The sequence below is a fragment of the Odontesthes bonariensis genome, chromosome 23, assembly GCF_027942865.1.
Source record: "Odontesthes bonariensis isolate fOdoBon6 chromosome 23, fOdoBon6.hap1, whole genome shotgun sequence".
NCBI lineage: Eukaryota > Metazoa > Chordata > Actinopteri > Atheriniformes > Atherinopsidae > Odontesthes > Odontesthes bonariensis.
Window position 1 is genome coordinate 22,107,704 of NC_134528.1, and position 26,351 is coordinate 22,134,054.

The window sequence follows — 26,351 nt, forward strand, 5'->3', positions numbered from 1 at the left end:
GAATACAGAGGAGATCTTTCGCCCTCATGGCGCTGCAGCCTTTTGGAGCTCTCTGTATTTAATTAGCAGCATGGCCTGGGGACTTTTACCGCTCTGTGAACAGGGGGGGGGGGGGGGGGCGCTGCACTGTGGAGCTGCTGTGACCTGTGTGTTTGTGTGTGTGTGTGTGTGTGTGTGTGTGTGTGAAGCCACATTGTGACTGGGCTGACTGCATGTTTCAATGCTGTGATGTGTTGCAGTCCCGTGTTTCGGAGCCTCTGATGGGAGGTGAGGGGCAGAGGGAGTGGGGAAGTCTGGCGTTGCAAAGAAAAGAAGGGGGGAAAGGAGGATGAAGGGGGAAAGGATTCTCTAATTACCATCCCTTTCCCGCCTAACTCTCTGCTCTGTTAAGACTTCTGTGGGTGAAGCCTTTTCTGCTGTTGAGCTATTTAACTTGAACTGTCTTTGAGATTGTATCCCCTCTGGCTAGTGTTTCACGTATTTCACAGCACATTAATGGCTCCTTGTTACAGAACAGTATAAAGGGGGTGTTTGGGGGTGGAATGCATTCACTGATTGCACGGCGTGCCTATAGAGTTGCAGGAGACATGAAATCATCACTTGTGAGGTATTTCATCTGACTTCCCACAGCTCCCTCTGGAGCCAAGAAAGCTTTGATTTCATATTTCCTTCCTCTTCCTGATTCATTTGTTTGGCGACTGTCATAACAGCTCCTGCTCCAAAAAAAGACCCCAAAACAAACCGCTTTCTACGTTTTCATCATTTTGTTATACGTTTGCAGTGTTTGTGGGAAACGATGCAGGGAAGAGAGTCACTTTTAGAGGAAATAAAGGAACTGCTCTCCCTGCAGTCGTTTTCTGTCTAACTCTCAGAATTCACGAGCAGCAGAAATAAAAGAAACTATTTGTTTTGTGCATTTTGTTTGTTTCGTTGCTTCGTGACTTAATTGTTTTTTCATTGAGTGTTAATGATGGCATGATCTGACCAGTCAGACAGCTGAGATTTTACTTAACTGGGGTCATTCGATAGAACCAGGGATAAGTTTAAAAAAAAAATAAATAAATAAAAATAAAAAAAATAAAAATCAAGAAAGATATGGACTTAGCCATCGTGTCGCACGAACAATGCAAAACAAACTGCAAACTAACGCAGTGCCATCTCTGACTTGTTGAGCTTTTGGAACACCACTGCGCTTTGGTGCCTTGGAAAAAGGATTAAACGAAGGTCATAATGTCATAACTTCTAAAAAAAAATATATATATATCTAATACATCGCTATATTTACTTTTCATTCAGTTATTATATGATTTTTTTTATTTTTTTTTCCAAATTGTTTCATGGACGTTCAGTGCAAGTTTCAGCCCAGTCCAGTTAAAAAAGACAGTGTCAGGTTTGGGTGTTGGCAGGACACGGATGCGGCCTCCAGAGGTGTAAAACAAACTGGGTTTATTCACAAAAAACAAGGTTAACAAAAGGTGCGGCTGAGCCGGATGAAAACACTAAACTTTGGGAACAAAAACATGGATATAACTATGACAAGAAAAACAAAACAAAAGACTTGGCATGGCATGAAAAACACTTAACTTGGCGTGGCAAGACAAGGGAGATGGTGAATTCAGGGAAAAGGAAATCACAAACTGAAAGGGGAGCCTGGGAACTAAATACTAAACTGGGAGTGATAGACAAATGAGTGCAGCTGGGAACAATGTATGCAGGTGACATGAGTGAAACTAATGAACTGAACATGGGAAGTGAGGGGAAAAACAATGGCAAAAATAAAAATAAACATGAACTCAAAAACCAAGACATGAAACAACCTAACACATGATAAAACATAAAACTAAAAACATGGGGAAAACGCCAAGGACGTGACAGACGGACAGAAGGAGCGGCATTAAATTTGACTTTGGAGTGCCAAACTTCATTAATTTATTTGTAAAATAAATCAAATCCATCACGTGAACAAAAGGTTTGGCTCGCTGCATTGCCTCCAGTCCCATTTTGATCCAATGCCTTTGTGTTGCATAACACCGGTCACATTCATTTATTTGTACATGAAAAATATTTTAATAATTCCAACAAAGCTCCAGTACTGAACTAACTGCGAATAAATATTAAATAGGATTTTTTTTTATGCAAACTGAGAGGGGTGTGCAAAGTCAAAGCACTTCCCACACTGCATTTGTAGAGACCCGTTGACCCGGCAAAGTTATTTTGAACTTCCAAAGGCAGAAAACACCAAACACGTTGAGCTCGTTCTAACGCAACATGTTGCATAACAATTACAGCTGTTGCATTTTACTGTATTAAAATATCTAAATGTTATAGACACTAATTAACATCCACACAAAGGAACTAAAAAGTCTCGTAAGAGTGCAGTTCAACGGTTTGATTGAAGCTCTTTTGCAGAACAAGGGAAGGTGTGTGGGATACAAAGACCTCATGATGGATAATTAGACTTCTTTTGTTTCTAAAAATGATCTAATTTCTTTCCGTAAGAGAAGATACACTTCATCTGCGTGCATAAAATTTGCAAGCATCCATCCAAGGCAGCTGACGTCTGTACATTGGCGCCCTCTTGTGGCTATTAGCTCCATCATCCACTTTTACTCGAGGCATGAGGTGAGGTACTCGGGATTTATAATCACATGAATAAAGCAGACTATGCTCTTCCTTTAAAGGTCTCCGCTATAGTCAGATGGCTAAATAGGAACATATTTTCGAATAATAAACTTCATTTTACTACATTTGGTACAAATTGTGAATGTTTATGTGTTGTGAAAATGCAAAAATCAAAACAAACTCCCGTTTTTGTGTTTTTATAGCATGTTTATTTCCTTTTTTTTTTTTAAACAGTTTTCTTTAAAAAAATGACAGGGACCAAGTGTTTTGGAAGCCCCATTCTGACCCTTATGTTCCCCGGCCGGGTCGCTCAACTCTAAAGCAACCAGCAAAGAAAAATAGTCATATGGACAATTGATAATATACACCCCATATACAGCAATACATAGTGGTCTACCATAATGTTACCAAGAATACGCAACCTCCAATGAGGCTTCAATTCAAACTGTTGCCACCGATATGGTTCAATTTAATAGCAACTGGTGGGGTTCAGGTTGCCAACAGCTGCCTTACATTACACACCATCAGTGGCTCAGCTGATCAACAAAACACATGGCGGCTTTCACTCAGCTCCAGCCAGCGCTAAGATTATCCACTGACCTGAACGCCCCCTCTAAACCAATCAGATTCAGCATAAGTGCAAAGTTTAGGAGGCACTGGCACACACTGCTATCTCACGGAGGCCCAGCAGGCATCGCCGACAATCCCTCCTCATCTCTTAACTGTCAAACTTCCAAATGGTTTACATTAAACCACCTAACATTGCCGGTCCGGACACAGGAAATGGGATTTTATTACCCTGGCTGTAACCAGTCCGCCGTATGGTTTCCCATAGATTTCAAATTCAAAAAGGTCCACCTCAGTTCCACCGAGTTCCAGTCCTTTTTATGAACTCAACCTCTATGTTTCTTGCATATTTCACCTCAGCTCGCATACAGAAACAGCCAGTGACAAACCGTGTGAAGGTGTGTGTGTGTGTGCGCGTGCGCGTGTGCCAGTGACCCCCGCAGTGGTAGAGACAGCATAGAGAAGTATGTGCATGAAATAAAGACGGAGCCTGTACACAGTGTGAGCGACCGCATGTCCATCCGCGTGCGTCTCTGTGAGCGGCTACAGACACGACTCCCAGTGCAGCTGCAGGTCTGTGCTGTCCAGAAAATCGGTCGAGAATACGCTCTGCGGGGTGTGCGGCGCCAGCGGGGCTAAACTCGTCCCTCCATCTCTTTCACCCGCCGCTGCTCCGCCCGCCCCCCCTCCGTTGCCGTCGCTCCCTCCATTTGCACTCCCCACCATGGAGATGTCCAGCCAGTCCATGCTGTCCAACGCTGGGTCGCCGAAGTCCAGCCCCGCAGAATGAGGCGAGAAGCCGAGGTCGGACGTGTCCATGGGGGAGGGAGAGTGCTCCAGGATGCTGGGCGTGCTCAGCATCTGGCTGTGGAGGTCGTCGATCAGAGTCAGGCCGCCGTCGGCCTCCATGCCCAGCAGCGGGGTGCCGGTGGTGCTCTCCAGGAAGTCCTCCAGGCGTCCGCTGCTTGTGCAGGACGACCGAGGGGAGATGAGCGACTCTGTGGGGGTCGGGGGGGAGAGGTGGAGCGGGGAGGGGGCAGCAGATGGGGAAGGTGGGTCAGATTGCAGAGGGGCGAGGGAAGGGTCCGGGTTGGCCTTAAAGCCCGGGATTTCTGTGGGAGGACAGAGACGGATAAAAACCATCAACACACGCCGACAGACGTTCTCATGAGATCCTCTCCTCAGGTTTATGGTTTTCTTACCTCCACTCTTCAGCAGGATATCAAACAGGTCATCCATCTGCTGGCTGTTCACACCATTCTCCTGCTAACAGAGGGGAACATGCCATCAAATAATAAGCCCAGTTTGGTCAGTTTCTCCCCTTTGACAATTCCCCTATTTCAGTACAAAAAAACTCAAAATGTGGAGAGTTTCGAAGATGCTTCTTGATGCAGCGACGGAACAAAATCCAGAGTTTTGTAGCCTAATTTTTTTCCGGTATCAGTGAAAGTGGCACGAGGAGCTACACTAGCCATTTTTTACCCAGACCAAACATCTGCAACCTCGACGAACACTTACAGCACAGCTAAAGGGCCAAGATTTAATAAAGCTGCCGGCATCCTTTTGTTCAAAGAACGGCCGGTTACTCCGCAGTGTGAGCAGAGGTTTCCCATCAGAACTCTACGTCCAAACTGAAGCCCAAGAACTTGGTGAGTACGGTAGCAGTTACACGCGATAAGGTGAGTGGACGTCAGTGCTGAACGACTTGTATGTAACCGAGGTGGGTCAGCTTTTTTATGCTGGACACAGTCGTCTGAGTTTAGTAAAAACAAAAACTTAACAAAAAAAATAAATAATTTCAGATTAATTCGACTCACTGTGTTCATTAATGAAATGTATGTACAGTCCCCTCCAAAAGTATTGGAACAGCAAGGCAAATTCCCTTGTTTTTGTTGTTCACTGAAGACATTTGGGTTTAAGATCAAAAGATGAGTATGAGACAAGAATGTCAGCTTTTATTTCCTGGTATTTACATCTAGATGCGTTAAACAACTTAGGATATATCACCATTTGTATTACACCACAGCATTTTTAGGTGAGCAAAAGTAAAGGAACAAATAATCTTAAAGTAAATAACCTTTAATATTTGGTGGCATAACCCTTGATTGCAATAACTGCCTCAAGCCTGCGACCCATCGACATCACCAAACTGTTACATTCTTCAATTGTGATGCTATTCCAGGCTTTTACCGCAGCTTCTTTCAGTTCTTGTTTGTTTCGGGGGGTTTCCCCCTTCAGTCTCCTCTTCAAGAGGTGAAATGCATGCTCTATCGAGTTAAGGTCAGGTGATTGACTTGGCCAGTCTAAAACCTTCCACTTTTTCCCCCTGATGAAGTCCTTTGTTTTATTGGCAGTGTGCTTTGGGTCATTGTCCTGCTGCATGATAAAATTCCTCCCGATTAGTTTGGATACATTTCTCCGTAAATTGGCAGACAAAATGTTTCTGTACACTTTGGAATTCATTCTGCTGCTACCATCATCAGTTACATCATCAATAAATATTAATGAGCCTGTTCCAGAAGCGGCCATAAATGCCCAAGCCATGACATTACCTCCACCATGCTCACAGATGAGCTTGTATGCTTCGGATCAAAAGCAGTTCCTTTCTTTCTCCACACTTTGGCCTTTCCATCACTTTGGTAGAGATTAATCTTGGTCTCATCAGTCCATAAGATTGTGTTCCAGAACTTTTGCGGCTCACCTCTAGCCTGAGAATTCCCATGCTGCTTTGCGCGCGATTTCATTCACACTGCAAAGGCAGCCTGGAAACCACCGCCCTTATTTTTGCCTGAGTTAGGGAACCAATCACAGAACAGGGGGGGGGAGGCGGGCAGCAATACGATGACGACGTCTATGCGCTACACCGAAGCTTGTAGAGTGTTAATCCAACATGGCAGCGGACACAACGTTACCGTTCAATGCAGCCTTGGAAAGTGTTTTAAGTAGCTTAGAGCGCAAGTTTACTTTTAAAAAAAGAGCAACGTTTGGCGTTGAAAGATTTCATTGCCTTCTTCCTCGTCGAATTTCTGTCGCTCTACATACGTCATCTGGTATAAGTGATACAATTGGCTATGAATCGCGCGCAAAGCAGCATGGGAAGAACCAGACGCCATTTGATAGACATTCGTATCGCCCAATAAACGGCTCTAGGCATTCGTAAACCACGCCTCAAATACGAGAAAATGCACACCTAGTTCCCAGACCACCATCTCATCGAGATGTGGACGCGTCAGCCAGGCTAGCTCATCTCTGTACTTCTTTGCAAATTTCAATCTGGCCTTCCGATTCTTACTGCTGATGAGTGGTTTGCATCTTGTGGTATGTCCTCTATATTTCTGCTCTCGGAGTCTTCTTCGAACAGTGGATTGTGATACCTTCCCCCCTGCACTGTGGAGGTCGTTGGTCATGTCACTTTTTGGGTTTTTTCTTTACAGCTCTCACAATATTTCTGTCATCAACTACTGTTGTTTTCCTTGGCCGACCTGTTCGACGTTTGTTGCTCAGTACACCAGTAGTTTCTTTCTTTCAAAGGGTGGTATGTCCTGAGTTGTTTAACACATCTAGATGTAAATACCAGGAAATAAAAGCTGACATTCTGAACTCTTGTCTCATACTCATCTTTTGATCTTAAACCCAAATGTCTTCAGTGAACAACAAAAACAAGGGAATTTTCCTTGCTGTTCCAATACTTTTGGAGGGGACTGTATGTGCAGTTATAGAGGAATTTAAGGATGTAAGACAATGGGCCTCATGCAAGAACCGTTCGTACGCACAGATTTGTTCTTAAATCCGTACGAGTGATTTAAGAGAATTTGCGCATTCACCAATCTTTTCGTATTTTACGTTTTCTTTCAGGTACGAACAGAATTCACAAGTGATCCAGAGCTGTCGTAGGAGTTTCGTAAAATAGTCCGCTGTTATTCAAATCAAGTTTGCTTGACTAATGGATTGTATATTTAATTACTTTGAAGAAAACATAAATAAATATATACATTATACCCCATAATTATGCTGACATTATTCTGTTTGACTTAAATTGTGCACTAATTGAAGGTTAATTTGACTCTGTATATAACAAGGTTAATGGGAAGCGTATCCAGCGGCTGTCTTGCTACTTTTGGATGCCTTGGCGCGTCAGGCTCTTGAAGAGACCGTGTGGAGACAGACGAATGGCTGACATCGCGATTAAGACTGCCAAGGGCTGTGCTGCTGCAAATATGCAGCTTGCTAGAGCCACAACTTCAGAGAAAAACACCCCGATCAAACCCAATTCCACCACATGCCCAGGTCCTCACCATCCTTGGATTTTTGGCCACGGGAACCTTTCAGAGGGAGACTGGAGACAGATCGGGTGTGTCCCAGTCCTCTGTGAGTTCTCATCAGTTTATCACCCATGATACATCAAATTCCCATACACCGCTGTCCAACAAGTACAAATTAAGAGGGACTTTCATGCCGTGGCGCGACTGCCAAACATAATTGGAGCAATAGACTGCACACATATACGCATCAAAACACCCGTGCTGTCGGGAGCGCACTGAGCTGAAGGCCAGGTGGGTGTGTCTCAATACCTCGTTCATGGCGCAATATTGCCATGAACGAGGGTCTCCACCTGAACCAGCCCAGGCAGACAAGAAGCTGTGGTGCCAGAAAACCCCCCTCATGGACCACCCCATCAAAGTGCCATCATGATGAGGCAACAACTGATTGCACGGCTTTAGTTGCAGTCATCAAGCGCCTGGCCATGGCGAGACGTTTTTTTTTAAGCCATTTTCATATCAAACCATTTATTTTTTTATTTCGGTGACATGGTATTAACAGCACTCCTAATTGCTTCCAATTTCTTCGCTTTAGCAGGTCCCGCAATTCCACTGCTGACACTGCTAAAAATGACAGATTTTCCTTTTTGGATCTCTGAAAGCAGAACTTCAATCTCAGAGCCCGTAAAGTTGTTCTTTTTGCGCCTTGATGCCATTCTCATGACTCAACACTTCCTGACACAGGAGAAAGGAAGCACTGCCTTATATGGTATAATTTAGGGCGTGGAGTATGCAAATCTACTATCCTCGTGCACGTGAACTTAGATACGCACGAGTGGGATTCATCATTTACGCAGGTCGTTTACACACTTTTTACGAAGTTAAGAGCGTTTGTTGAATCTGACGTGGCGTGTTCGTACGAGACCTTCTTACGAAAAAAGTGAGAGAAATTTAGAGTAAAAATACGAAAATGTTCTTGCATGAGGCCCAATGATACTGGATGAAGGATTTCACAATAAAATCACAAATTAAAGACAAGAGGCATGTCTTCCTCATCCAAACCACGGCATAGTGTGTGGAGTTTCTTTCTAAAACAATGGAACTAGAAAAACACGCTCAGTTTAGTCTTTTCTAAAAGACAAAACGGCAGCAAACATCACAGCGAGCTGAAGTGGGCTGAATCCCACTTTTTGACATAGTGAAATGGCATTTAAATAAAAACAGTCCTTTCATTTTTGGAGCCGATGTGAAATCATAGAGCATCGGTTTCATCCTGATGTCTGGTTTCATGCTGTTGAACAGGCATTATGCAAATAGAACAACAACAAAAAAGTTTGAATATTATTATTATTACACTTATTATCTATAAATAAGACAAACTCGACGCATTGAGCTCTTATCGCTGTACGATACAGTGTGTTGTGGTTGCTGCAACAAGTTTACTTCTCTTGACTGGTCACCATATGCTTCCTGCACATGTTTCACAGCTTTATGCAGCACGGTTACAACAGCAACAAGCAGCTCTGGGAGCCAGACAAAGAACTAAAACCACAAAGAAATCCGACAGCCAAACGAGTCAAATACGCAATAAAAATTACACCCCACTGGGCCACTGTTATTCTGTAAATCAGAATCAAACTTTTCCATTTGTCCCCCAAGTTGAGGAACATGAGCACACGGCTCAGACTGAGTAGATAGAAATGGAGGCAAACACACACACGATAAAAAAAAGAGGGAAAAAAGAAAAGAAAAAAAAAAGGTAAATACAGCAAGAGAAATGGAAAGAAAAGACATGCTGGAGGACATACTTTGGAGCGCTGAGAAGAAAGGGAAGTGTTGGGTTTGGGAGAGGGAGGGGTGAACAGTGTGTGCCGGTCGTAAGGCGGACACACCTCCTCTCTCTGCCCGGGTGGAGTGATGAAGAGATGAAATGAGAGGGAAAGAAGGAACAAGGAGAAAGAGCTGATTACAAACGTGAAGAGAGATGACGTGCTCAACGGGAGCTCTGGCGCAGAGGAGGCGACGCTGGCGTTACCTTGAGAGAGGACATCAAGTTGCTTTGGCTTTCAGTGTCTGACATGTCGTCGAAGAAAGGCTGCAGACTGGGCGGAGCAGTGTGCGGCAGGCTGGGCTGCGGAGCGCCGTTGGTATCCAAGTGCAGGCCTGGCTTCTGTCCCTGAGGAAAGAGAGTGACCAACACATTTAGACAGGAAAAACCTTAAATTACATTTTTTTAACATTTTCATCAAATTCGCATTCAGGTTTGATCGGCTTTGAGGGTTTTTACACGCATCTGCGGTGACACCTTGTGGTGTGATGAAGTGCTGCGTTGCGTCGTGGCCACAAAGTTGCATTGCATTCATTTGGCAGATACTTTGTCCAAAGCGGCTTACACCTTCATTTATTAAATGAAGTAAAACCCAATTCCCAAAAAGCCGGAACCCTTTGTAAAATGGAAATAAAAACAATTTGTAAATCTAACGGACCACCATGTTTATTCACAGTAGAACGTTGTAAACCCGTTGAATGTTTGAAGTGAGGTATGTGACGTTTTTGTGAAAAATATCAGCCATCAAATTTAAGATGAGCCAGATTTAAAAAAAAAAAAAAAAAAAAATAGGAAAAGATCTCCAAACCTTTTGAGTTGGGGCAGTAATTTATCACAAAGGTTCAAATCGGGCTGTACCTTTTTCTCTGGTGGGCTCACGGGCTCGGTCTCTGGCTGCTCTTTTGATTGGCTGGCAGTGCTGGGGAGTTTACTTGGAGTTGACTGCAATCTCTGAAAAACGAAAAATCGCAGATGAATGTTTTGTTGTGGTTTTACGAGGCTGTTCGCAGCCCACCGGAGTGCAACGTCCCCTGTACCTGCAGCTTGATGCGTCCGTTTGTTTTGGCCAATGAGGACACTCCGTTCTGTCCGTCTGCGGTGTGACTGGTGAGAGCGATCAGGTAGTGATTGCCGTTGCTGTCGGTAACCAGCGTGGGTGTGCCGTTGGCCTTGAGGAGGTCTAATGAAATGGCTTGAGTCTGAAGAGGAGTGCCGTTCTGTTGGTTGATGACGACAGGAGTCACCTGGAAACGCAGATCAAACACCATCATTCAGGACTTTCCCGGCACTCCAGTTATTTTATTATTATTTTTCTAAATCAAACTTTTAGTTGCACGTATTCCTGAACGGAGCAGTGTCTCGTCACCTGTTGTGAGGTGGCTGCTGCCGTCTGCCGTTTCTGCTGCAGCCTCTGCAGAGCCCTCAGCTGCTTCCTCTGCTGGGTCTGGCTCGCTGCAGGCTTCGGGCTCGTCGCCGTCTGGTTTTGGATCTGCACCTGTACCTGTTTCAGCAGAACCTGGTTCTTCTGCTGAGCTTGGACCTGCCCTTGGGTTTGTTTGACCTGGCTTTGCTGCATCAGCTTCTGTTGTGCGAGTTTCTGCTGCGCTAACTTCTGCTGGGCCTGGAGCTGTTTCTGTTGGGTCTGCTGGATGATGAGCTGCTGCAGCTGCTGCTGCTGCTGAAGCAGGATTTGAGCCTCTTTCTTCTGCTGCATCTGCTGTTTTTGAGGGTTCGGTTTGACCTCTGCCACTTTCTGCAGCTGCACCCGACTCTGCAGTTGTTTGAGTTGTGGCTGCTGCTTCTGTTGTTCAGCTTGCTGGGCCTGCAGCCGATGAATCTGCTGCAGTCTCAGCAGAGTCTCCTGAGAGCACTGCATCTGCTGGACCGGCCTCTTTGTCTGGGCCTCCTCTGTTACTCCCTCCATGCCTTCCTCGGGCTCCACCTCCTTCTTCACTGTCAGCACGATGCCATTAGGGAGCGTGGGGGGCTGAATGGCTGAGGCTTTTATTAGAGTTTGGATTTTGAACTCTGGGGACATTCTGCTCTTTTCACTTCCTTCCTTCTTCACCATTATCCCACTTGCCATCTTACCCTGCTCCAGCTGGGACCTCAGGGTCTCCACCAGCCTCTGCTTCTGCCTCAGCATCCTGGTTAGCTCCTCGATTTGTTTGTCCTTCTCCTGGAGCATCTGGTCTTTGTCCATAGTGTCTGAGGCAGCTCCAAACTGGGGCTCTGGAGGCTGGACTGATGCAGGTGAAGACCTGGAGAAGCTGCATGAGCTCTGAATCTCCTCTTTGACTACAGAAAGAGGAGAGACGTTTGACGGGTGCTGAGGAGAAGGGTGGAGGGTGAGCTGGGTGAGGGGAGAACTCACCTGAAAGACAATAAAACAATTAGAGGTTGTTAGTGGGAGCCAAATAGAGTCAAACATTTTTTCTACTGATGACAAACAAGTGAATCAGCTTGTGGATCTCACCATCTCCCCAAACGTGTCTCCATTACAGCTCGTCTCATCTGGACTCATCCCGGCCAGCGATCGCTCCGATGGCGTAGGTGACACTGGAGGGCTGGAGCTCGTGCTGCCAAATCGCATGACCCGCCCTGGGACCGCATGAGCCAGCGAGGACAAGGCTAACCTGAACCCGCCGTCTATGGATGGCTGGTCAGGGGTGGAAGTTGTGTTCGGAGAAGACGGGGTGGTGCTAGCAGCTGAGGTGGCGCCCAGCAGGCTGTACTGCGATGTGCCGTTTTTCATAACCGCGGTGGTGCCGCCGTTTTGCTCCTGGTAGTTGCGGAGCCTCTCAATGAGATCATTCTTTGTGCCCGAGACGGTCAAACCACGCAATTTCAGTTCTTGTTTCAACTCAGCAACCTGGAGGATGAGAAACCATAGCAGCACTCATATAGCAGCAGGTACTGACTCAAAGTCAGAACTTACCAACACAAGAAAGGCTCAGTTCAGCTGAACTTCTAACTTCTATAACTCACACCTTTTTTCATAGTTTGGCTGGTCCTTCGACTTATAGTCAGGTGTGACTTATATTTCGAAATATATATAATTTAACATGTTTTTAATAGGGCTGGGACTTTAGCGAGTTAATTTCGATTAATTAACTACACACATATTAGCGCGTTAAAAAAAATAACGCATTTTAATCGCACACTAATTTTTTTTTATTTATTTATTTTTTAAATACAGACGGATGGAAGCGTCGACAAGAGCGTGCTTGTGTGCAGATTATGCAACAAGGAATTCGCGTATCACCGCAGCGTATCAAGCCTCAAATATCACCTCAACGCTAAACATGTAGCAGCTAGCGTGGAAGCTAACGGGGGCCCAACGCAGCTTAACATCCAAGATTCTATATACTGTGTTTTCATGCATGCTACATTCAGATTTCAAATAGGGATATGTTCTGTGTTTGTTGAAATATTGTTGAAAATGTTAATTTTCTAAAGGATAAAGTATATGCGATTAAAATGCGATTCATTTCGATTAATTCATTTCAAAGCCTGTAGTTAACACGATTAAAAATTTTAATAGAGTCACAGCCCTAGTTTTTAAATGTTAACTCATACTGACTGACATGAACCGAGGAGTAAACATTAATATCTGACTTTGCTTTTTTGCTTCTTGGTGTTACTGCTTCATGCAACACAATTCGCGTCTCTATCAGAGCACGGACAACCGTGTGTCAGAAACTGCCGGCAGACTTCCAAGCCAAGGTCGACAGTTTCCGTGAACTCATTGAAAAGCAGGTCTTGGATCTTGGGGAATAAATTTCTAAATAAATGCCGCATATAGTCCGGAAAAAACAGTGTATATATTTCCAAAATGGCTAATGATGATTTGAAGACTTCAAATCATTTCTGAATTCAGCTGCAGTTCTATGCAAAGTTTTCCTAGAAAACAAAGTCTCTGATCATATTGGATGAAGCAATGACATCAAAGAAAAGACAAAGAAACATCCATCATAAAGCACCGAGGGCAAATGTTCTGTGTGAATGAACCTTTATTTGTCCACTGTTTTGCACATCTGAGTGTGCAAATGTTGCCAAATGTTGTGCAACTGTGTGTGTGTATTTGTTAAGGCGAATCTCTTTGTGTTTCCGCATGCTTTAATGTCATCAGCGCACCAGTGAAGTTTGGGTGATTCGCTTTACTTGCATTTACATTGGAAGAAATCTTACTACGCATATTTGTGTTGTGACTCAGATCTGTTAATGATCCGAAATGTGCCAGCATGCATTTGGGTTCTGCCCTTTTCTACTGCAGCTGCTGCCCTCCCGCGTCTATGAGCACATGCTGTACTTTTATGACAAAACACTGACGCAATGAGTCGTCTGTGCAAACTCCACTAAGACGGTGAGCGGTGTGTATTTACCCAGCAGCGAGTGCTGCAGAGGGCAGCTGACAGACAGGATATTCTTGTGAACCATCATAAAGCACCAAGAACACAGTTTTCTTTAATATACACATATAAGCTAAAAAGGATTCATTTCTGGTACCGAGTAAAGCTTTCTAATTTACCTTGAACTCATCCAGGTTGGCTGGTAGAGTAGCTGGTTTGGCTCCTCCCACTGCTGCTTGGATCTGACGGGCCGTGGAGGTCTGACTTGAGGGGGCCGCGTTGGTTGTTGTGTGAGCGCTGCGGGAGGGGGAGGGACCGGAGCCGGTTGTGGGAGTCTGGTCGGTTTGCGGCCTGAGCGGAGACACAAAACATTAAAGCTGTGTCATAGGAGAGAGAGAGAGAGAGAGTAGCATACATCTATCCTCCTTCCCTGCCATAGCCCGCACACTGCGACAGAAACCGGTTAATGCGGATACGATTAATGGTAAATGTGGAAATTAGTGTCCTCGAGTGGCTGTCGCTTCCAATTTTAGAACTATAAAACAGCCATGAAATAGTTTTAGTCACTGACATGTTTATTTCCAACTGCACCACAAGTCACTGATGTTAAACGGTCATGTGACACTGAAGAGATCATTTTTAAACTCGACTTCTGCTTTCAGCGACAGCCTCTGTCGTCTCACCCAAACAACCACTGAAGTGGAAAGAAAGAAAAAAAAATAATATATATATATATATATATATCTCTCTCTCTCTCTGAAAGGCCTGGAGGGGACCACAATTAGTCATTCGCACTTCCACACACACCACAGCCTGCTATGCTTGCCACTTACTTGGGCGGGGCAGGCAGGATGGTGTGGTAGTTGTAGTGCTGCTGCTGCTGACTGAGAATCTGCAGCTGCAGGAAGAGCTGCTGCTGGTGGAGCAGCTTCGCATAAGATGAATCCATCTGAGGCGGGCGCTCCTTGTCTGCCTTCTGGTCTGGAGGGATGTACTGATGGTACTTCAGCTTCTTCACCTTCACCGAGGAGACCAACGGGGAAAATGAGACGACTAAACTCTGGAAATATTTTCACACTGTTCAAAGGAATCGGGAGCTTGAAATGAATTCTGTCTTGAGTTGGTGTGACATTCTGGATGGTCAACTTTAACTTCTGCCATAATGACAGTAAAGGATCTGGTAGTTTCAGCTATGAAATGAAGACTGTTTTCTAATTTTACGTTTTCCTGTGGTTGCAGGAAATGTCATCTCTTCCTCTTTCACCAAAGATTTCTCTGAACACAAAGTATAATTACTTTAAATGTCAAAATGCAGAGGTAACAGAGAACCATCTGTTCTACTTTTCAAAAGGAACCGACACCAAACCCACAAAGAGGCCTTCCAATTCTGAGGATTCACATTGAATATTACTCACCCTTTTTTTTTTTTTTTTTTTTTTTTTTTTTTTTAAATAATCTAATGGACAACATGCAAAATGAACACCCACGAGCTTAAAACGAAATCCTGACAGCTTTCCTCTGTTTTCCTTTACCCTGTCAGAGCTATAAATTCTGTGTCAGTGTGCTGAAACGACAGTGTGGAACAAAGCTCTTGCTGACCTTGGGTTTGTTGTCCTTTGGCTTCTTCGGTCTCTGTGGGGGACGGTCTGAACTTGTCTTGGCCTGAGACTGCAGGCAGAAAACCGTGAGAAATCGGGTTGGGGGGGGGGGGGGGGGGGTGGTGAGGAAATGAAGAGATGAAGAAGGGTGAGCCGGTTATAGCTGCTCCACAAATAGAGATTAAGGTCACAATAATTCCAAAGTCTTGAAATCTACAGAATGTTCAACTAGAAAATTCTCTGTTATCAACACCAACATACTTTGACTTGTCCAGAAGAGGAGCGGGAGGATGCCGAGGTCAGTGCTGCCCCGTTAGTTATCTTAGGGAGCGGAGAAGAATCTGACCCCGTCCCTGGGGGAGGAGGTGCCGGAGGAGGTGGAGGTGGGGGCTGTGTAAGAAACTGATGAGAGGACGCGTTTAAAATCCCGTTCAGGTTCAAATGATCCTCATTGGATTCAGCTGATTCGACCGTCATGACATGTTGAAATACCTGTGTGGGGGACATCTCCCCGTTCTGCGTGAGCGCATCGGAGGGAGACAGCTGCGCGGCCGCACTCAGGGGAGAGTCGTGATTGGTTAGCTGGTCTGGTGACAGAGCATCGCTGCTGTCTTCATCTAAAGATGAGCTCTCCCCCCCGCCTCCCTTTGGGGAATCTGTGATGGAGCAGAAATGTTTACAGACTCAATGAAAGAACATATCTGTCGAGGCGTCTTTATGTGTGAACTTCAGTGGCTCCCAGAGTGTGAGAACGGCTTGCAAAGTTTGGCCTCGATTCATGGCTTCCCCACAGCGCGTAAAAGCGAAACGAAGTTGCTGCTGTTAAGCGATCAGGAATGACTAATTCTACAGTGGGTTCTGCATCTAATCTCATGAAACAGGACTATGTCCAAACCCAGCTGCTGTGTAATTTCTGTGTAATTGTTTTCAATTTTATCACATCTCCGAGGATCAGGAATCCCGAGGCTGCTACAACAGCAGTGGAGGGTGTATTCACACACTCAGCCGCGTGTAAACCAGAATGTTGCGATTGCTTAAGGTACGCGAGTCCAGATGGGACGTCAATCATATTTTAAAAAACTGCACACAAAGTCATTAGTAGAGTGGCAAACATGCTTTAACTTGAATGCATCCTATGTCGTCAGCGCAGGGCAAATGTTCCGTGTGAATGAACCTTTATTTGTCCACTGTTTTGCACATCTGAGTGTGCAAGTGTTGCCAAATGTTGTGCAACTGTGTGTGTGTATTTGTTAAGGCGAATCTCTTTGTGTTTCCGCATGCTTTAATGTCATCAGCGCACCAGTGAAGTTTGGGTGATTCGCTTTACTTGCATTAACATTGGAAGAAATCTTACTACGCATATTTGTGTTGTGACTCAGATCTGTTAATGATCCGAAATGTGCCAGCATGCATTTGGGTTCTGCCCTTTTCTACTGCAGCTGCTGCCCTCCCGCGTCTATGAGCACATGCTGTACTTTTATGACAAAACACTGACGCAATGAGTCGTCTGTGCAAACTCCACTAAGACGGTGAGCGGTGTGTATTTACCCAGCAGCGAGTGCTGCAGAGGGCAGCTGACAGACAGGATGTTCTTGTGAACCAGCTCGATGGGACCTGGTCTGTGAGAGATCTTGTCATTGAGGTCGTCGGCCAGACGCGCTCTCTTCAGCTGCATCTGCTTGGCCTGCAGAGACGGCTCTGCCGACGTCTCTGCGGAGGGAACAGCAGGGCGTCAAGTGGGAGCTACAACAAGCAATTCTTTAACACTCTGATTTTGAGGATCTGCTCAAATTATTGTAACAGGAAGTTGGCTTTCTGAAGATGAGAGATATTGAACTTCAGGTCTGTTTTACCACTTCCTCCATTAGAATCAAAATGATTGAAACTGATAACACCCGTTACACTCGTCTTTTAAACTAAAGCATTGACGGACCCAATATTTGCTGCGAGCGTTTCTTTTTCCTGTAGTGTGCCAAAAACTGTGACGCACAGAGCTCCGTTCATCTTTTCATTGATCTATTATTATTATAATTCTTAATCTATTCACAATGCAAGAAAGGAAAAATGGACGGATCAAGCAGCGAGACTAGAACAAGGAAAAGGAAACACTGGGTCCATCTCACCTGGCGTTAAGCGCGAGTGTCTCACCAGCTAACAAATCAACTGCAGAATTAGCCCAATTGATGCAGGCTACTTCAGTAGGTCAGTGATCTGTCTGCTGGCAATACCGGACCCACACCAAACAAAGAAGAAAACCCGTTTCCAGGATCCAAGTAAACTTATACTCCTTACATTAAGTGTTCGGTGCTGGGAAACAAAGCAAATCAGTTTCTAAGATGGTATTTTGGATAACGACTTGATAATGTTTTTTTGATGCTGAATTAGGCCAACGAGTTTTACGATACTTCTATCAGTAAAACAAATGACCGCCTGCCGCTGTCCAAACATAAACATGACGCAGAAATTATAGGCCTGGTTACATGGAAACGTTTTTCACTATAACCGATATTTTTGCTTATAGTTTGTCTGTCGCGGCCATATGGAGCCGGCGTTCTGGGTACCCCAAAACGATATTTTTGGAGAACGGGTTCCAGAGTGGGAAGATCTAGGAACGCCGCCGTTCGCGTTTCCATTGTTACAGCCAGAACGGATTTGTTTACATCTGCGTCACAGCCACATGACCAACGCCAGTGACGTATACACATACGTCAGTGACCAGAACAAAAAGCGGCTTCGCGCGCAACATCCATTCAAAATCTGGAAGAAGAAGACAACACAACAAGGACAGACAGCGATCATCATGGATCCCCACAACATTAATAGTAGCACTGCTGCAGACACTGCTAACTACAGCTAAAAACCTCGTTTCATTTTCGTGTAGCTGTAGCCTATGCATGACTCTTATCACAAGGAACTGGCTCTGTTTTGCACACAGTACGCTTCCTTTTTAAAGAGGCCTCGTCTCGTGTCTTTGGCTTTTGACGATGCTTACAAAATGCTTTGGAGTTTTAAAAACCCCTTTTCAATTTAAAAAAAAAAAAAAAAAAAAAAAAAAAAAAAAAAAAAAGGCATAAACTCACCCTCCAGAATGTGCATCCTGACCAGCTCAGAGCGCTCCGGACGACTCCGGATCTTCCTCTTCAGGTAGTCCTCGGTCTGGAGAAGAAAAAGAAAAAGTCAAAAGAAAAAGAGGGGTTCGGTATTAAAGAAAGACAAGACAACAAAAACACAGAAATGATGATAAGGAAAGGCATCGTAATAATAATAATAATAATAATAATGGAGGAGGGTAAACAGCAAAGTTCTAATGTAATCATAATGTTTCCACACCTAACTAAGTAGAGACCTGCGGTTAACAGTGTACCCAGTGACTTACTGAGGGTAAAGTTTCTGCAGATCACACTTTTCAGCTAAATTTGAAAGAGTCTCTACTATCCAGATTAGTTGTATTACAACCCAAGTGGTATGTGTGGCTTCATAACTGACCGCCGCCACCTCACGATGTTAACGTTTCTCAATATTCCCATCTATTTTGCACAAATGCCATTTTCTACATAAGCCTGTTGCCTCGCTGAGGAAAAGTTACAATGCGGTAAAGGTGCCGCGCTTGTGATGCTCACCCTTGCTCGCTCCAGACTCCTCCGCTGTTCGTGAAAAGCTGCGGGGCTCTTCAGAGCTGCATGGAGAGACAAAAATAAATAAATAAATAAATAAAAATGTAAAAAAAAAAGAGAGAGAGAGAGAGCTGAGAGCGGTTCACTGAGGATCCGATGAGTCGTGCTGCTCCTTTCGGCAAAGTGAGAATGTGAAAACAGATACGGCTACAGTGGACTCAAAGCAGAAGTGTCCGGGAGAGAAGGTCAGAAATGTGCTCCAAACCACACACTCTGACGACATCTCAGCAGGCTGATGGCTTTACGTTCTCAGTGCAAGAATAAAGCATGTTTTTTTTTTTTTTGCAGGGGTGGGAGATCACCTCACTGAGAAAGTTGTTACTGCAAATGTTTCAGGTAACCAGTCTTTTTTTTCTTCTTTTTTTAAGTCAAAACAGTCACCATTTCAACCCAAGCTCATTTAAAGCCATCAACAAACACAACCTGTTCCATAAAGCCTAAAAGCTTTGTAAAACTACTCCACATCAGCGCAACGGCCTGACACCGTGACAGTTTCGTGGCCATTTTAAACGGATAACACTGTTCGTGACGGTCGGCAGTGGCAGTGAAACCACACTTTGAGATTTTTAGGTAGGCCAACAGTCGCATTCTGTGTGATCGAATGACTTTGGCAGGGAGGCTGAGGGACGGCAACACTTCATGAACAGCGGAACTTTGAACAGAAGTAAAGAGACAGAGGAGACGGTGGACTGATCAACAGACTGCTGCCTTCACACACACACACAAAAAGAAAAAAAAGAAAAAAAAAATCTACATGTGGGAGTGGGAGTGGATGTCTGTGATGTGTGTGCAGAGGCGGGTAGTAACGAGTTACATTTACTTGAGTAAGTTTTTGAAATAATTATACTTCTAGGAGTAGTTTTAAAATCACTATACTTTTTACTTTTACTTGAGTAGATTTGTGAAGAAGAAACTATACTCTTACTCCGCTACATTGGGCTACAATGAGCTGGTTACTTTTCTTCTTACCTCTTTGGTATTCTACGCATCATTATTTTTATCCACCCGCGTACGCTTCATTTTGATGTTTTATTTTGACAGCGAGAGAGAGACTTCTGCCAAAGATTCTACCATGTGACTGGGTTTCACCAATCAAACGTAGCCGTGCAGTCACATGACCATACTAAATCACAGCGGCGGGACGGGTTAGCTTTACAATTTACAGTTGTAGCAAACAAAAAAAGAAAGAGATGAAAAATGTCAGAATCAATGGTCAGAAATGAAAAGACAGACAAGGCCTCATACTGAAAGCATGTTTACCTTACAAAAAGTGCGAAACAGCAGCTACATTATGTGTCTTCTGTGTTAACCAAAACAAACGGACATTTCAGGATTAAAAACTCAACATCTAACTTGATCAAACATGTAGCTTACAAGTTTACTAAATTCTTTTTTTCCCCCCATGGATAGGCGAATGTTTGTTTTTTAGGTTTTAAGTTGATTATTTTAATTGAAGCTATTTTGTAATTAATTAATTCATTTTAATTTATTTCATCAATTGGATCAACTCTAATTTGCCTAAAGATGATTATTTTGTATTATTGTCTGTCTGATTGAATGCTTCTGTTAACAAATAAATCAGACGTTACTCAACATTTACTCAGTACTTGAGTAGTTTTTTTAATCTTACTCAAGTAATTATTTGGATGACTACTTTTTACTTTTACTTTTACTTGAGTCATATTATTCTAAAGTAACAGTACTTTTACTTGAGTACATTTTTTGGCTACTCTACCCACCTCTGTGTGTGTGGGAGAGCAGGACTGCGAAGTTCTACCATAATGGCACTTTAGAGAAGCTTTTTTAACATCCTCTCCTCCAACCACACCATTCACACTGTTTTGAATACGAAGCTGACAGTCTCTTAGGCGTCACGTTATCGCAGCAAATGTCAACATCAGAGCTTAGAGTTGCCAAGCAGACAAACAAAGTAGGCCACTTTATTTGGGGAAGGATATCGGAGGGACAGCGGCAGTTACGATGATGCAACAGAGCAATCGTCTGATTGGTCCCGTCAGTCAAAGGCTGGTGAAATCTATGCCAAGGGTGTGTTAGTGTGGAAAATCTGGCTGGGGTCAACTGTGTGTGTGCCGCAGAGGACTGGGCGGAGGTCGGAGGTATTCCTTGTGTCACAAGCCCTGAAGTTCAAGGAAGACCTACATACCAGTTGTGATGTAACCAGTGGTGGAAAGCACCATGAAAAGAAAAGTGAAGCAACATGAAGATGCTCAGAAATGCCCCACTGAACGCTCCAACTTTCAGTTCATAAATTCTTAGGGAACATGCGAGTGATCCGCAGTGATGATTGAGAGATCAGTCAACAGCCTTTCATTTTTATCACTCCACCACATGACATGAAAACATAAATCATGTCAAGACACTGGACCATTGTTATTCAGAGATCTACAGCGGCCATTTTAACTCTCACAAGCCAGCAAAACGAGTCTTTTTTGGTATTCTTCTGTGCAGAGAAAAACATTTGCCAATGATAGTGGCACAGGGCAAAGCTGAAGACACTTAGGAGCATCACTGCAGCAGGAGGCAGGTCAAGTGCCTTGCTCAATAACAACGAGACAGCAGTGAGGGTGGAAAGTTACTCATTCACACCGCCTTCAGCTGTAAAAACCAGTGTGAAGTCTTGCTGCCACAGCAGGAACTGACCATACTCAGCTCCCAGCCCTCTCTGTATCATCTAAAGCTGTGCAACACAGTTACAAACACATTGTGATGACGAAAAGATTTGTCTTATAAAAAGAGAGAGTTTGCAACATTTCACAGCCAAACAGGGAGCTCTTTCAGCGGAGACGGGCCAAATATCTAAAAGTTCTGCCTCCCCTTCTAGTTCAGACCAAGCTGAAGCGATCGACGCCCTTTGTTTTCACTTTTGTTTAAGCTTTCATTTTCATAATGTTACAATTTCCCAAAAGTTGATGAGAGTTAATGCGAGTTAGGAGAAGAGTCTTCAGTGGCTCGCGTGACCTTTAGTGTGCTACATTCAAAAAGTGTAAAAAAAAAATAAATCAATAAATAAATCCAGCCGTCAATCTTGAGATCTGTTTGGGATCTAACCGAAACCCACGTCTCTTTTCTCTGCCTGAATTTTGTGGGGGGCCAGTACAAGCTGATCCCAGCACAGCAACGGTCTGGCATGAGGCCTGTTGCAGAAGAAGGCACAGAGATTTACTGTAACTAATAAATGGCTGAATGTGAGACTCCACGCTGTCGACTAAAACAAGCCCTGGGTCTGCTCCAGGAGTTTATTCTTTTCGCCTCGGCCATATATTTGAAGCAAACTGAGCTAGATCAGTGACATTTAGGGGCTTTTTTAAGTGGACTAGTTAGTGCCATCTTTCTTTTTTTTTTTTTTTTTTTTTTTTACAGCCAGTCAGATAATAGCAACAGCAAACAGCAAAGCCATTCATATTGAATGAGATGCTGTTCCGGAATGAAGGTTGTTCTGGTATCCAGGAAAATATCCATCTATTTTCACACCTGCTCCTCTTGAAATGCACCTACAGCATTTTCTCAGATAAAACTGTGAATCGATGGATAAACAAACAAATATAAAAGATATGGCCCAGACGCTGCTGCACGGGGTACACTTGCAGCTATGATGGGCTCCTTTACGTTTGTTCACCGTGTATCTTACCGTCAGATCAGAAAAGCTGCGGCGATATGAGGGTTATGTTTCGCTCACTTGATAAGGAGCACTGTTTGCAGAGGTGTAAAAAAAACAAAACAAACAGAACTCTTGTTTAGAGAAATTCATTAGACCTTGCTCGCCTTGTTGAGAGTGAGTCACCGCTCACCACAGTATTTACATTGTGTGCAAATTTAAGGTAAAACAAGATTAAAAAAAACCCACAGGAAGCAGCTTTAAACTAAAACATGACCCAACACACAAATCAAATATAAGGAGTTGGAACTAAAATACCTTCTTCTAACATGAGCCTGCACCAGCCATCTTCTTTTTACCTTGTGCGATGGAGGTAAATGAAGGCACAGGTCAGCATTCCCTTTGTCAATCGTCAGAAATATTGTGCATTAGGCTGAGTGCTGGCTGCTACGTTTAGTGAAAAAAAAAAAAAAACAACAACAACAACAACAACAACAACAAAAGCCTTGCCTAACTTTTTGACAACGAAACAGGAGAAATTTTAAGAGGAAAAAAAGAAAAGAAAAAGAAGATATCTGCCTCTTGTGTGCGGAACTCTCGAAACAGGAAGTGAATCGTATAGAGGAGGAAGCTGCCCTATTTGATAACACCAAGTGGTGCTGAGACACAACTAAATATGACACGCGCAGATAATGCAGATAAAAGCTGAAATTTTAAGCAGAAAAGCCAAAAAAGGCAACCTTCACAAAACTATCTCAACAGACGATAAAACAAAAGACCGGACCATTTGCAAACGTACCAACTCTAGCTTAAGATAATCAGATATGTGATAGTGTGAGGCTAAAACAACCATAGACATACACACCATACATTATTATTACTAGTGCAACGCTGGAGAACAAAAGGGTTAAGACTTTGACCTCGGCTCAGGGTCACCGACACATTGCCCCGGTTGTCTGCATGAAGTGTCACAACATCACGATCATCGAAACAATAATCAAAAGTATTTTTGGGTAAGACTGAACGCTCATTCTAATATCCGCATCGCTGGCAACCAATACGGCACTCCGCTATATGCATGTTCCTGTTAATATGCAGCTACCGCAGACATGCTGTCAATACAATGCAACATATATGAATTCAGAGGGGGAAAAAAAACAACCTGCGTCTGACTTTACATATTTGAAATGGAGACTTACGCGGCATGATCCCTTGGCTGACCAGCTCCTCTCTTGTGCGTCTCTGCTGAAGCTTGAGCTGGAGGACTGCATGGAGACAGAGGAGGTGAGGAGAGAAACGAGAGAAGCAAAAGTCAGTGACGGCTCGTGAGAGTGAGAAACTGCAGGGATGGCGGTCTGAGCCTCGCGATCAGCAGTCCATCCGCCACACAAAGGTTAAAAAAAAAAAGCTCTAAAAAGGAACATAAATGTTTTCAGACTGACATGAGGGTGACTTGCACACTCTGGCAGCCTGTTCATCCTCCAATTTCCCCTTCTTTTTTCTTTTTTTTTTTCTTTCAAAATCACATTGAAGGCGGGTACAAAGTGGGTGTGGACAGACTACTACACTCTTCCTGTTTCTGGGTCTTCTTTTTTTTTCTTCTGTGTACAGAAGTGCGTTTAAAAAAAAAAAACTTAAAAAAAACACAGCAGTCACTCATCAGAGTCAGTGGAAGACAAAAGGCAAATGCAGCCGAAATGATGTGAGAAATTACAAATGGAGTGAAAAAAAAAGATGACATGGCGGACTGCAACGAGACCAAGATTGATTAGAAAAAAAGCGGAATATGGGCCGACTGCAAAACAGGAAGCACTTGTTATATAACCAAGAAGCCGGGTGAGAGAGTTTCAAAGAACACAATGCTTGGCAAAAAGAGCTGGACCATGTTTGACCTTTGGGTGCACATCGAATGTCAGTCGTCTAGTACTTGTCATGGTATTTTCTGAAGTCAAACTAATGGCACAAATCAACCCTGACGTGCCATTAGCCTTCACTGTAGCCTCATTACAATAGCTGAATGTAAGATTGGATATCAATTAACAGTAAATTACGAGATGAGGGCAAGAGTAGAGAATAAATACTTAAAAAAATGGAAGGCTGCAGAATCAGCCATGTGCCCAGTTTTTCCACAGTGTTTCTTCCTCATCGGTTTTAACACACTGGCAATTGAGGGAAGTGATCTGAACTCCTCAGTCTGCCACACAGACCAAAAAAAACAATCAACTGACCACGACAGAAATGCATTGAGAACGCTGCAGGGCCTGTTTGTGGTGTGAAAGTTACTTTTTAAAAAGTTGTTGAGCAACCGATACTGCACTATCCTTCAACTGTGCTCCTTGGCAGTAGGGGTGTGCAAAAATAATCGTCAGGACGATGCATCGCGATTCTAATTTTTCGTGATCTACTGCATCGATTCTTGACGCCAAGTATCGATTTTTTTTATTATTTTTTTTTTTTTTTTGGGGGGGGGGGGGGGGGGGGGGGGCCTTTTGTTATTTTAAGTTTTATAAATCCTATGCACTTTTTGTGATGAGTGTGTCAAGTAATAGTAATATTTGTGTCCAGTAATATTTGTTTTAATGGCAATACCTCCAAAAGTTGTTTCAATTCAATAGTTATAAATTGATTTGCTTTGAGTTATGTATCAATTAAAGACATTATCCAGATCATACACAGCCAGTCAGCCACTGGTAATGGCTGTATTTTTTTTTTAAGTATGTTCAGTGAAAACATCGCAATGCATCGCAATAATTCAAGTATCGTGATGCATCGTGATAGTATCGCATCGTGGCATGTGAATCGTGATTCGAATCGAATTGTGATTTCTTTGCCAATACCCACCCCTACTTGGCAGGAGCCCGAGTCTTACTTTCCGTCTATGTTTCAGTTAAGAGAATTAAGTAAAGTCAGGAGAGGAAGGAGTGTGTTGATGCTAATACTGTACTGACTGCAACAAACAGTCAGATGAGGCCTTTGTTTTATATGTGACAGTTGTCCTTGCTGAAAGGGTGTGAGTGCGGTTGTGCGGGTGTGCGGGTGTGTGTGTGTGTGTGTGTGTGTGTGTGTGTGTGAAGTGAAGTGAAGCACGCCGCTGAAGATTCCCAAACATTTCTGGCCAGAGTTATGTCTGCTACTTTGAGGACAAGCAGCACCTGTTCCTTCCCAGTTACAAAGTGACATCATTGGTACGCGCAGGCCAGCTAACCAGTTAGCTGCCGCGCTGCTAGCCCGCAGTTCTGACAAACCATTCAGACCTGGACAGCGACACAGCGAGTCCCCTGAAATAATGTCCGAGCCTGCACTTCTAAATGTCACTCTCTGGCTGAATGCTCCACATCTTCAGGTATCAGTCTAACACTAGAGCCTCCTCTCTGGGAGCAATAACACGTCAGGTCACATTCAGCAGCGTAAACTCTGAGCCAGGCAAATTCATGTACATGCTGAACTCGTGCAGCGGCCAGAGGATTAATGTTACCCTGGTGCCGGACACATGGGGTGCTTAAACTTGTACACAAACACACACAAATAAAAACACACGGACACACAGACCATACCACGCAGGATAAGATGCCATGCCACTTGCCATTTCCAGGGAAGAGGTTTATTCTAGGAAAGAGAATCTTACACTTTGCCTCTATGCCCCCGCCAGACATTCGAGTTGCTTATTTATTCTCTCCTGCGCTCTCTCTTGTTCCCCTTTTTATTCCTCAGCTCTGATGGGGAGTGAACTTAGAAGCCCAAGTACTGTACAGTAGTTTAGTCCAGTGGCAATACCGGCTTGTAATGTCTGACTATAAAGTATCATTGAAGAAGTGACAGTATGCAAGTTTACATT

At 43.9% G+C, this 26,351-nt stretch overlaps 1 protein-coding gene across 12 annotated transcripts in view; it reads right to left on the bottom strand.

The window, feature by feature from the left end:
• Window positions 1-2,808: 2,808 nt before the first annotated feature.
• The window catches only part of mrtfab (myocardin related transcription factor Ab), a 42,524-nt gene continuing 18,981 nt past the window's right edge, over window positions 2,809-26,351 (bottom strand). For 7 of the 12 annotated variants that reach the window (XM_075457752.1, XM_075457758.1, XM_075457757.1 and 4 more), the window contains 17 exons: window positions 23,716-23,781; window positions 18,847-18,902; window positions 18,307-18,382; window positions 16,775-16,936; window positions 15,719-15,882; window positions 15,488-15,628; window positions 15,228-15,296; window positions 14,462-14,646; window positions 13,808-13,979; window positions 11,753-12,148; window positions 10,643-11,650; window positions 10,314-10,520; window positions 10,135-10,227; window positions 9,484-9,624; window positions 9,257-9,349; window positions 4,392-4,455; window positions 2,809-4,301 (listed from right to left, as the gene is read on the bottom strand). In XM_075457752.1, coding sequence (XP_075313867.1) covers window positions 3,733-4,301; window positions 4,392-4,455; window positions 9,257-9,349; window positions 9,484-9,624; window positions 10,135-10,227; window positions 10,314-10,520; window positions 10,643-11,650; window positions 11,753-12,148; window positions 13,808-13,979; window positions 14,462-14,646; window positions 15,228-15,296; window positions 15,488-15,628; window positions 15,719-15,882; window positions 16,775-16,936; window positions 18,307-18,382; window positions 18,847-18,902; window positions 23,716-23,781 — 3,662 coding nt within the window. In that variant the 3' untranslated portion in view covers window positions 2,809-3,732. Of the gene's footprint in view, window positions 4,456-9,256; window positions 9,350-9,483; window positions 9,625-10,134; window positions 10,228-10,313; window positions 10,521-10,642; window positions 11,651-11,752; window positions 12,149-13,807; window positions 13,980-14,461; window positions 14,647-15,227; window positions 15,297-15,487; window positions 15,629-15,718; window positions 15,883-16,774; window positions 16,937-18,306; window positions 18,383-18,846; window positions 18,903-23,715; window positions 23,782-26,351 lie in introns of all 12 variants that reach the window. The other 5 variants (XM_075457753.1, XM_075457763.1, XM_075457760.1 and 2 more) reach the window with 4 other exon arrangements.